This window comes from Pezoporus flaviventris, unplaced genomic scaffold, assembly GCF_033815535.1.
Source record: "Pezoporus flaviventris isolate CSIRO_AGI_PZ_B2104156 unplaced genomic scaffold, CSIRO_AGI_Pfla_v1 ptg000040l, whole genome shotgun sequence".
Taxonomy (NCBI): Eukaryota; Metazoa; Chordata; class Aves; order Psittaciformes; family Psittacidae; genus Pezoporus; species Pezoporus flaviventris.
The window spans coordinates 280,601-292,740 of record NW_026892588.1 but is presented as its reverse complement, the minus strand read 5'-3'; the positions used below and the strand labels follow the sequence as shown (position 1 = coordinate 292,740).

At 44.7% G+C, this 12,140-nt stretch overlaps 1 protein-coding gene across 1 annotated transcript in view; it reads left to right on the top strand.

Annotated features, from left to right (window-relative positions):
• Window positions 1-3,798: 3,798 nt before the first annotated feature.
• Window positions 3,799-12,140, top strand: part of HS6ST1 (heparan sulfate 6-O-sulfotransferase 1) — a 186,251-nt gene continuing 177,909 nt past the window's right edge. The window contains exon 1 of the mRNA XM_061465381.1: window positions 3,799-4,744. Within this exon, the coding sequence (XP_061321365.1) occupies window positions 4,227-4,744 (518 nt within the window). The 5' untranslated portion in view covers window positions 3,799-4,226. The remainder of the gene's footprint in view (window positions 4,745-12,140) is intronic.

The following is a 12,140-nucleotide window of genomic DNA, read 5'->3' as shown; positions in this document are numbered from 1 at the left end:
GCACTCAGCTTCTCTGCAGAGAAGGTATAGCTTTTGTGGGATATATAGCCCCTCCTGCTTGTACTGGGAGAGGGTTCTGCTCAGTTTGACATAGATCTGGAGTTGAAAGTCAGTAGATACTTCACTTTTATGTTACTATAAATGAGCAGAATTTGAGCCACAGCTAAAACTGGTCTTTTGTTTAATGTCAAGCACAGAGTAAAGGAAACTATTGAAAAAATAAAACCTGCGGAGTCCATGTTGAGTTTTGATCTCCTAGAACCTAAGACTTCTTTTCCCCACCACTTTTAAGCCCTAGCTTGCATCAGTACAGATTTAAATACAGCCTGACCTTCCATCAGTTGATTTTGGAGTTCCTGCAGCTTTTGGTATGATCCTTAAAAGGAGATCCAATCTGCTGTGTGGCTGACGTAACATCTTTTGTACCGGACATGAAGGTGATGTAAAATGTTACAAAGTCAAAGAGGGAGTATTGCTGCCTGAGCCTTGGTTGGGGAACAGGGGACACTCTTCAGACTGTAATATGAGACCTTCCATGCGACTTACTGGGGCTTGTACAGGCAGAGGAGAGATGGCAGATCCCAGCGTAAGACTTCAATGACTGCAAGTTAAGCCATTAAACAACAGGGGGCAGGATTTACGACAGGAATGGATTGCAAACTATTTTTCCAAACTAGGGTGGAAAAGATTAGATAGACACCAAAGTGTCAGAGACCTTTTTCAGTGGGCTAAGGTGGAGGGGGTCTTCTGTTTTCATTTCCCTAGGAGAATGCAGAGATAGGAAATCTGAAATGCATTCCCCCTAGGCCACAGGATAGAGATAGGAATACTTTCCCCCCAGCCACCCAAACCCCCGTAATGCTTTTATTCTACATAAGCACTTTGTTTTTAGGCATCTCAGCAATGGCAGATTGTCACTTCTGCTTTCTCACAGGAAACAGAGTTCTGTTCCTGGAGCAAGTCAGACCTACTGTGATGAGTCCCAGATAAGATATAGGAAAGCCAAGGAGGTCTGGCTTGAGTGGAAGATTCAACTTGGAAAGATGGATAATGACTAAATGGACCGTCTGGGTGCACTCGGAGAATAAGCAGGCAGTAACAGGAGGTAGCAATAGCAACTTGTATTTTCCAGATTTCTCATCTCTTCCCACTGCTGTTTCCAATGGAACGTCCAGGGAATGAGTAGATCTTGCTCTTTTAACTGCACTCAGATCTCCTCTGATACAAGGAACATGATGGTCTAAACTAGCACTGATGCAGTACTTGATGTTTAACTCCCCATGCAGCAAAGAACTACTCTATCATTGTCTTCAGTGGAATTTTAGCTTAAGAATAAATAGGGATTGATTTAAGTATTTGCTTAAGTGATCATCTTAGGTGAGTCATACATATAAGCACCTTTGAAATACCAGCATTTCATAGCAGCATATGGAATTAGCAGGGAAGAATTCCACATTGCAGTAAAAATAAAAGCGCTGATCCCAGAGCTTTGGTTTTCAGTGTCTCCCAGGCAGGATGTCGTGTACTTGTGTGGGTGGGTGAAGATCGGAAGGGCACAGGCCCTTCCTACACTTCCAGCATGCTCACCACCCCCACTTCTGATGGAAGGTGCTGCAGTAAAGAAAACAGCACATTTTCAGCCATAACTCTGTGTTTTTCCTTTGCGGTCTGTTTATAGTTCATGGATCGTACTTTAGAATGTTCTTTCACGGACTAATAGGTACTATACTTACCACAAATATAGATCAGTAACGAAACCCACTGGAATATCTCCATCTGTGTAACTAAAGAAAAAAGCCAGTAGACTTCATATCTTACAGTTAAAGCAATTCATTAACAAGAAATAGCTCATGCAACTGGAATTATTGGCCTATTTCTTCATAGTTCTATCACTTCTAAATATTTACACATTTATAACTGCAGGCAAACACATTGCGATCTGAAAATGTGCTCTGTGGTTTTTACACTGCAGTGCATAGTCCAACCATGTACATAAACCCCGTGTTTATCCCTGTATTTCCCAAATCCTAATAGAAATTTCAAACCTTTAAATTGGGTTTATACTATGCTTCTGGATGTAGCTGAACTTCGTGTATAAGAATGACATCATTGTTTCTAGAGTAACTAGCCTTACATGAAAAGGGGAAAATCAGAAGCAGACTTTTAAGAGGAAAATATCAAACAAAATAAATGGTTTGAACACAATATATGATGCTTTTGGGTGCTATAAACATTTTATTGTTACTTGTTTGGGAAGAACTGCATAACTCACAGGGGCTCCACAACTTGTAAGTAATGCAGCCATCTCAAAATCCAACAGATTTATCAGTCATGGTGTTCAAATGAAAATCCAGGATCTCATTTCCTCCTAAGTCCTCATAAATTTGATCAAGTGTTTAACAATGGCTCATCTGCATGTGTTCCCTTACATTTATACAAGTGCACACAACTTGGCTTAAATAGTATACCCTGAAGGGAATATTTTAGTGCCAGAGTGCTAAAATCTAGTTGCAACTTTTATGTTTAAAATAGAAACACCAGAAACTTCAGAAACCAGTCACCTATAGCAGTAAATACAGGAGATACAGTATTGCAGTTACAGACTTCGCGCTAGAAATTAACAATTGTTCATATTATTCTGCATAGACAGTAACATCTAGGTGAAGCTACAGCCTCATTGCTGTTACACTGAGTCTCACTGTGTTCTGACCTGGGGCCACATTTCATCCTCCAGTTACAGGCAGAGGAGGGTGGCATCAGATGGTGATTTTCTGGGGTTGCCTCAACACTTTGTGGTGGTGAACCCCATCTGCCTTTCGGCTGATAGAGCACCCACAGAACCTTTCTAGCACCTTCCAGAGAGGCCTCTGCCCTGGAAATTCAACTCAGCCTAGTGTAGGCCCAGCATCTGGCCCGTGTAGGTCCTTACTATACTGCTCCTTGCAACAGCATTGCACCCTGCTAACTACTGCCCTGCAGGATCTTGCTGTAAGGCAGCTACCTACCTGGCAGTTCCTGGGTCTTCCAATGCTTTTCTTCATTGGTAAAGCTACTGTATTGCAACCGAATTCTACAGCAGCAGTACTGCCGTGAACAGATCAGTGAGAAGCATTTTGCTGGGAAAGTTTTCTGTAAATAACACCTCTGTTGATTGTTGCCTCAACTTCTATTATTATTATCATCATCATTGAGATTATTATTTCCAAATTATGTGGCTTATGGGTGTGCACAGGCTTGTTCCTGCTCACAGCTAGCCTCTCTCCTCCTCCTCTGTGCGACCAGAGCTTGTTCCTGTTGCATCCCGTTGCGACATTGCAACTGAAGGCTTGTGGTGTCCCGTGTGGCGGCCGCGGCGGGAGCACATCCGTGTGGGAAGCCCTGCTCCTATGCCCATGCAAACGTTTTTGTTACTAGTAACTATTGTTTCAAAAAGGGAGTGGAACCGGAGCGCCAAGGCTCGCTTATCGGGTCTAATTTTAAGGTGCCATATAAACACTCCCCGAGAAAGCGGCAAGAGCCCAGTGCTCCCTGGAGCCGCAGCCGCCTCGCAGCCCACCCGGGTCTGCAGCGCGAGTGATTTAAGCGGCCGCAGCGCTCAGGGGAGCGCAGCGACAGGAGCAGTCCCGGTGGCGCCCGTGGACCAGGGAGCCGGGAAGGGCTGCGGGGCGAGCGCAGGGCTCGCTGTCTGCCCGCAGCCCCGCGGTGGCGGGGCGGTGCGGTGCGGCGCGGCGCTGTGCATGCCGGGCGCGGGGAGGCGCGGGCAGGAAGCGCTCGCTCCCGGCCGAGCTGAGCCCGTGTGCCGCCGGCGGCGGGGGCGGGCGCTGCCGCGCCGGTGGGGCTGGGGCACGGCGCAGAGCCGCGGCCGAGGCAGCGGCGGGATGGGGTTGGCTTCCTGAAGCGGCGGGGGGCGGGCGGGAGGGGGCTGGTTCTGCATTTCGGTCCCTCTCCTCCTCCCTCCTGCCCCTCTCTCCTAAGTTCGCGCTGTGCCGCGGCCCCTCCGGAGCGGCTGCCTGCCCCTGCCCCGCTCCCGGCGCTGCCCGCGGCGGGGCGGGCGGGGACAGCGGGGAGCCAAGGCGACCCAAGGAGCGGCCCGCCGCCTTCGGGGAGGCTGTGCTCCGGGCAGCAGCGGGGGGGAGGCGGCTGGCACAGGCGCTGGGCTCTCGTCGCCCGCCCCCCGGCAACGCCGCCGTCTGCCCAGCGCTGGCAGCCCCGGGAGATGGTGACACATGAAGCGTGCGGGAAGGACCATGGTTGAGAGGACCAGCAAGTTCTTGCTGATCGTGGCCGTCTCGGTGTGCTTCATGCTTATCCTGTACCAGTACGTGGGGCCGGGGCTCAGCCTGGGTTCCCCCAGTGGCCGCTCCTACTCGGAGGAGCTGGACCTCTTTCCCACGCCGGACCCGCACTACGTGAAGAAGTACTACTTCCCCGTGCGGGAGCTGGAGCGGGAGCTCGCCTTCGACATGAAGGGCGAGGACGTGATCGTCTTCCTGCATATCCAGAAGACCGGCGGCACCACCTTCGGCCGGCACCTGGTGCAAAACGTGCGGCTGGAGGTGCCCTGCGACTGCCGTCCCGGGCAGAAGAAGTGCACCTGCTACCGCCCCAACCGCCGGGAGACCTGGCTCTTCTCCCGCTTCTCCACCGGCTGGAGCTGCGGGCTGCACGCCGACTGGACCGAGCTCACCAACTGCGTGCCCGGGGTGCTGGACCGCCGGGAGAGCGCCGCCGCCAAGACGCCCAGGTACTGGCCCGCCGCTGCTCCCTCCCGGGCCGCGCACCCTGCCCGAACCCCTTCCCCGTGCAGCCCCCCGCCCTGTGCGTTGCAGCATGTTGGTAATGTGCCGTGCCCCAGCATGCTGTGAACCTTTCCTCAGCTGGTTCACCTGTCCCGTCCTCCCCTCCCGTCCTCCAGGGATGTGCCCTGCACCTTCTCCTCTGCGTTCCCAGGCAAATAAATAGCTCTTTGCCTCCTCCCACGGAACTGGTATGCTGCACCCTGAGCCCTCGGTCTTCTGCTCTAGCAGCCCGGGTGGACCCCTTAGCAAGCCTATGTATTTGTGCCGCTTACTCTCTTTTGTGAACGCTTAGTCTTTATTTCATACCTCACTTGCCACTTTTTAGTCCCCATTTCACTGTATCGTTAGCCTCAAGCCTGCCTTTGTAATCAGCTGTGCCCTGATCTGTGCACCCCTCTTTCTTTAGCTGAAATTGTTCTCCAGTGCAGCTGAAAGGCATACCAGCCCACCAGTCCTCATTCTTTTGCCTAGCCTAATCTGCCTGATAATTTTTTTTCACATTGCAGAAAATATTCTTTAAACACCCTTTTGTATTTTTTTTGCTGTTTACTCCTGATGGGACAGCTGAGGTGAAGTCTTTGGGGGAAAGGAGCTACCCTGTACATGTTCTTGTGTCTCCCCCATCTGTGCACGAGGAGAGAGGGAGTGCCATCATAAAGCACCCCTCAGTGCATCCCTGTTGAATACCCAGTATATTTCTGCCCTCTTACTCCATTATTTCTCTACCTTGGTCTCTATAAATTATAAGCTTCAGAGGTATTTTCTGTTTGAAGTACTCCAGTAAAGACAATGGATTATATTAAGATCTTCAAAGATTATATTCTTTTAGCTCAGTAGACCTTTGTGTCTTTCCTATCCTTTTCACTGGTTTTTAACAGCATGCACACCTTCCTTGACACATCAGTGTTTTTGTTATGACCCTTTGAAACTTTAAGGCAAACAGATTACGTTCTTAAACGTGTCCAAGATCTTACGCTAATATTTGCTTATGCCATAAGCTTTATTTATATGCATATTGTTAATACCATGCATAATCCCGTTAGTGAAACGTGGCCTTTAAGAAAGTATGTTCTAGCATCAGAACTGTTTTTCTTTCTTATTTATTTCACTGGAGCTGCATGCAATTGCTGGGGTTCTTTATTGTCTCTCTCATGATTGCTGCTGTTTTCAACCCGTTTCAGTGTTAGTCGTCCAAGTACTACGCTCAGATTGCTGTCATGCTGCCTGATCCAGAAGCAGCAAACTGAACTATGTAGCTAAAGGGCCCGAGTGTTCAGGCTTTCCTGTGGTCTCTTATAATTAGGTACTTGAAAACGCCTATGAGTAAAATATCCTCAGCCCATCTGGTTGCAGTTAAGATTGTAGTGAAGTGTTTTAAGAACAAATGCCCAACGTTCAAATCTGATTAAAAAAAAAAAAATTAAAAATTAGCTGTTTTGTGAACCTTGGCACTTGACTTGGGAAACCATTAACCTGCTATAAAGACCTGTGTGGTTTTATGAATTGTCTTGGAGTTTTGGGAATCTTGTGTGCTTCCATTGGCAGTTTTATACTAAAATCTGCTGTGTATTCAGTATAGAACTGTCTCATCCTAGTTAGCAGTTGGGATTTTGTAGAGGTACCTGAGAACAGGGCACTTCAGGTTGTGAAGTAGCTGTTCCTTGCTGCAACTCATAGAAGTTGAGAACCAGAAGCCTATTGCTTCATGTCAAATGCTTGTAAATAAGATTTTCTTTGCCATTTTTTGTGGCACATCAGGAACTATAAGCTTCTACATGCTGCTTAACTCTCTTGATTTTTGGGGTGTGCAGGGAAAATAATTAATCCTGTCCTGTTCCCTCGTGTCTCTGCATAAATAGTTCTGCTTTATGTGGTCTCTTTACTTCCCTTAAATATAAATTAGAACTTTTTTCAGCATCATAAGAATTCCGGTGTGGAAGTTTTAGATAATCTAAGGTTTATCACCTTGGTCTAGTAAATAAACCCCAGAATTTACTGTTAGTTGTATCCTGGGGGGGAGGAGGGTGGGGGTGTTGCAATGAACAGCTGCTGCTTATTCTAATAATACTGTCCTAGGATACTGCTCTGTTGTCCTACAGTCCAGGCTAGTAGGCACCTTCTCCAAACTACAATTTATTTCATGTGTAAGAAAATTAGGAATAAGGCAGGCAGTGCTTACTTAAAATAGAAATTTGATGGATTTTCTTTGCTGGGAAAAAGGTAGTCTTGTATTATGCCCATTACACAAAGAACAGTGTAACTTTTTATTTCTTTGTTGTGAATGTTGGCTCTCTTCTGTTGAAAGAGGGCATGTTTTTACATAAGGCATATGCTAGAGAGGCTACTATCTTATAATGGAACTGAGCTATGAAAATATATCTCACAAGGAAAAGAGAAAGGAGCAGCAAAGCACCATTCCAGCAGGGTTCACTCACATTCTAATATTACCCACTGTGGGCTTTGGAGTACAGTCTTCAAATTCAGCTTTTAGAGCTTCTGCCTTTTCTATCTAATGCAAAGTTTAAACCTTTTTTCTTCCAACTGTATGTTTAGCCCCCAAAACAGCTGACTTGTGATGACAAATAAATTTGCCTTCTAGTGAATGTTGGAAAGCATGAAGGTCATTCAGTATTGACCACGTACAAATCATGAGCTTCAAACTGTTAACTTGGTAAGCAATATGGTTTTGTCACTGCACAGTGCCCTGTTGCACTACATTCCATAACCTGTGCATGGTACATAAATTTACAATGCAATTGCTCTTTTTATCGTTCTGCTGTTCTGTGTTAGACTTAATGATTAGAAGCCCTAGATTGCCAGAGACTGCCTTTTGTTGTTCCTTCTTTCTGTCTTTTGCATTGATAGAGTAAGCTGTCAGAGGTGGGTGTTTTAAAGAGTCAGGACTCTTTAAAAAGCCCCCAAACAACAAACTACTGGTTCTCTTCCCCTTCCCACCCCACTGCTAGTGATTTTCCCTGTTTTGTATTCAAGAGACTTCTGGACAAGCACTTCTTGAATCAAATGTTATGTTTTATACACAGCCAGTAAAAGAAAGACATTGATTTGTTTGGGGGCTGTAAAACTTGGGACTCCAAGGAACTCCGAGGCTACCTGTGTTTCTCAATTAAATCTCTTAGCTGTAGTTCTCATCATGCCTTTAGTAGAAGGGAAATTCCAAGATTTTGGGAATGGAGGCCTACTTATTCCTTGTGCTGTTGGGCATAAATGCTGGAAAAGACTCTTTTTTTAAGCAGCAGTAATACTAGGGTGTGTGCTTGAGTCATCACGATGATATTTCAGAAAGCAGAGGCTAAGCACTTTCTGTGAACTGCTCCCTTAAATTTATCTCACCTAAAACTGCAAGAGATCTAATCTCTCTGCAGTTGATGCAGAAAAAAAGCCAAACTCAGGTCTTTAATTTGGCTTCTAGAATTAGAAAAAACTCTGAAGGGATCCACTAGTAACTTGGCTGTCTCCTTTGTTAAAGGCCTGAATGAAAGCCCTTGGAGGTGTTGGAAAGATTCCTTTTTTTAGCCCCCAAAGGAGACGGGATTCAGTGCCCTTCTGGCTATGTCCTCCTTCCCCGCTCCCAACACTAGAGCGGAGCTAGGTGTTCCTTGTAGGACACTTCATGCGTGAGCTTGACTCTTAATGTAATGTGCTGCAGAAGCAAACTATGCTGAAGGAATGTTTCCTTTACTACCTCTTCTCAAAAGAAAAATAAGTAACAAATCCCAAACCACCCAAAAAAAAAAAAAAACCAAACAAGACAAAGCCAAAACCCAGCCTAGGCTTTGTTGTGATCCTGCTGCTTTCTTCTGCCTCAGGAAACCAAGAGTGTCTAAGCTGGGATTTTCCTGGAGACACATTATGCATGTGGAAAGGATTTTAAGGCATACAGCTCCTTTTAAACTGTTTTATGCAAGCTGCCTGTTGCTGTGCAGAACCCGTATAGTCAGTAGAGTGCTGGAAGGGCATTGCTGGCTCTGTGCTCCCCCAGCTCACACACGTGCTCTGCCTTCTGCTATGCTGTTCAGAGCACCAGGTAGATTTATTTCTTCTTTGTGGTGAGCCTTCTCAAGACACTAGCTTAGGCTTGGCTTTGCGTGTGTAGTTCTGTGCTCATCTGTCATAGAAGTTTGGTTTCAGAGTTCATCTATGGACAGAAAAGAATGACGTAAGTATTTCTCAGTGAGTTTAAGACGTGTGTGTTTCCAGTGTCAGTGTTTTTTCTCAAGATTTTGTATGCTTTAGAAATAAAAAAAAAATGGTAATCCACAGACTTTTATGTAAAAAGTCTATGGCAGGTTAGTAAAATCTGCTGTTAAATACATCAGTCCAAGGTTTAGAAGCTCTCTGATAAGCTGTTTACAGCTTGTGTTTTGGGTTGTGGTTTTTGTTTTTTAAGAAACAATTAACAGGGCTCGGCAGTTTGTTAGGCTTGATTTTTCTGAAGTGTGAACTTTCACAGCTTCCAACCACAGATCTGTCCCATTGCAGGGATCTGTTCTTGATGAGGTTTTTATTATATGTGTGCTTAGGAGCTGCAGAGACACGTTGTCAAGAGACCAACTGTTTGAAAGTGAAAGGCTTTACCAAATCACTCTTATAATATTAGCACTTTTTGAAAGCTTAGGCTTATCGTTCTTTGTGCATCTGTGTGTGCAGGGGGTTGTGAAATACTTGTCTGCAGGGAGCAAGGGGCATATTTTCCACTCACCAATTTGACTCCAACTAGTTTTTCTTAAAGACTGCTGGGAAAATATCAATATAAAGCTATTTTCAGTAGCCTGATTCTTTGCATGTGGAGTATTTTAAAGGCCTGCTAGTCTGATCCGAAACCTTTTGCACCTGGTTGTGCTCACCCATAAAGCCAGGTTGGTCTTTCAGAGCCAAATAATTCTGAGGGGCCATATAGTTTGGTAGTGAAAATCTTAAAACGTGACATAGTAACTGAAAGTTGGAACTCTTCAAATAGTAGGTGCCTTATGTTCGAGGTACTGTATTAGGTGAGCTTCAGATTTTTGGCTAGTATACCAGGTTTCATTAGTCTTCCTATTTTTTTCTTTTGTTGCCAGAGCAAAAGGATGTGCCTTTAGATATGTCCCTACTTGAGTGTGTACTTAAACTAACCTGGTTTTGCAAAACTATGCATTTGGTTGCTTCTCATTAATCTTTAACCAAAAATTGCATCATGGCATAGTAATTCTGTTGTTTTTTTTTTTTTCTGCCTTGAAGTTTGCAAACACTCATTACCTAGACCGCAGATTTTGCCTTTTTGCCCTTATTTTCCACTCTGTAAATAAAAATCTGTGCTGTTCTGAGGAAAGCCTTTTTTTTTTTTTTTTTTTTTTTTTTTTACCGATTCAGAAATAAATACTTTAAAGGAGCTGGCTTGAATTTTATTCCTAACTGAACTGAATGCTTTGATACATATTCTCAGTGTAAGGACAGTCTTTAAGGAATGGTCTGCTGTAAATGCACAGCTGATACGCTGTTCCACCATGCTAGTTCATGTGAATTTTTTGAGGCTTTTTATTTGGAGATGACAGTTTGTACCATTTCATGTGAAACATCTTGACCATGTCCTGTTTTCAAGGCTCTGCTGAATGGTCCTGGTTTGTCACTTTGAAATGCCACTTGAAGGTCTTTTCCCTACTGCTTGTTGAGCAATTCCTGTGTGTGTATCTCTTTTCTAAATTAATGGGACCTTGAGCAATGCCACCTCATGAACTTCATGTCACATCTTGAAAGAAATCTGTGACTCAAGAGAATTGCTGTGATTTAAGGAAATTGGGGTTCATTAGTGTTGTAGGGGCTTTATGTGAAAAAGTGTGTGATCTTCAACTATGTAAGTTTGATGTTCCATGATGGAAGAGCTGCAGCCTTTACCTGGTGTCACTGCATGGGGCATGCCTGGCTGTACATGTTGAGGCCTCTTCCCTGCAGGAGACTGGGGAAGATCTGTCGTTGGATATTAGTATGTGAATTGCAAGAGGTTTTATTACCTCATAAGAAAGCACTGCTAGAGAAGATTATGTTATAACTCGGAGATTATAATGGTAGTACCTTCCCTCTGGGCCATCTCTTTCTTCTGGGAAGGAGGAAGAGATAAGCCTCCTCTTGTGGCCTCTTCCTCCATTGATTTGCAGGGCTAGGCTTTGATGGGTTTGTTCCGCAGAAGCTTTTGGCTGCCTGTGGTAGAAATTGGAGCAGTGTAACCTGGGATCTGTTTTCTAGAAGGTGATTCAGGATATGCAGGCCCAGAGTTAAGAAAACTTCTTTGTGAGTTTGTTTTGGAGGTGAAATTGATGTGCCTTATCTGAGTATTTGTACACAATGCCCATGCTTCCAGCTCTTATCAGAGTCCTAGATGACTCCTTGCCAGCATGTTCCTAATCCAAATGCTAGTCACAACGGTGACAAGCAGAGCTACAGAAGAATCATGATAGAGATTAGTCAAAGGGGTTGTGGCTGTGGTGTTGTAGCTACTTTGACCTGGAAGCAAGGAGTGACTGTACAGATAGAACACACCTGATTTTAAATTGTTAGGAACATCTGGCTTACGGAATGTAGCGCGCACGTTCTGAGTCTCCCTACTGTACATCCTGCTGTCATTTACAGGCTATGGCTTTTGTACATCCCAAAGTTGGAAAGCAGCATGGACAATTGCCTTCAGTCAGTCACAGAACCAAGGTCACTGCTTTGTGTCTCTCTGTTTTAAACTTCCAGTTATTTGACAGTGGCTTTACCAGATTTTTGGTTGTAATGCTTTCAATAGCTAACATTTTGTCAGTGAACACTTGGTCTTGTGCTTGGCTTAGAAAGCCAAAGTGGCATAGTCTAACTCCACAAAGCTAACCTTTGTTCATGCTTGTGTTTCCAGGAAGTCTTAGAGCAGATAAAAATTTTCCATTATTGACTGAAATTGTGTGTTGTCACACAAAGGTGAAGCGTGGTCTTTAATTCCTCATACTTGTGATAGCTGCCAAGTCAAGGTTATTTTTTTGACGGAGCCTTGTTTGGTGTGGATGAAAGGGAAACATCAGAAAGCAAATGTCTTCCTAAACAAAAATCTAAGTGACAGTGTGCTTAAGGAGTATATAAAGTACAGGAGGAACACAAAGCTGAAGTAGTCCGTTACAAATTCTCTTGCTTCTGAAATGGTGGTTGACCTTAAAACCAACCAGACAAATATCTCTACTTTTCCTAAAGGAATTAAAGTAGAATTGTTGAGGAAAAATAACCACTACCATAGATTCAAGGCAACACAGTTTCTGTAATTGCTGTTTGATCTATTTTTGTTCACCCTTCTATTTCCGTGATGGAGAACTCTGCTGA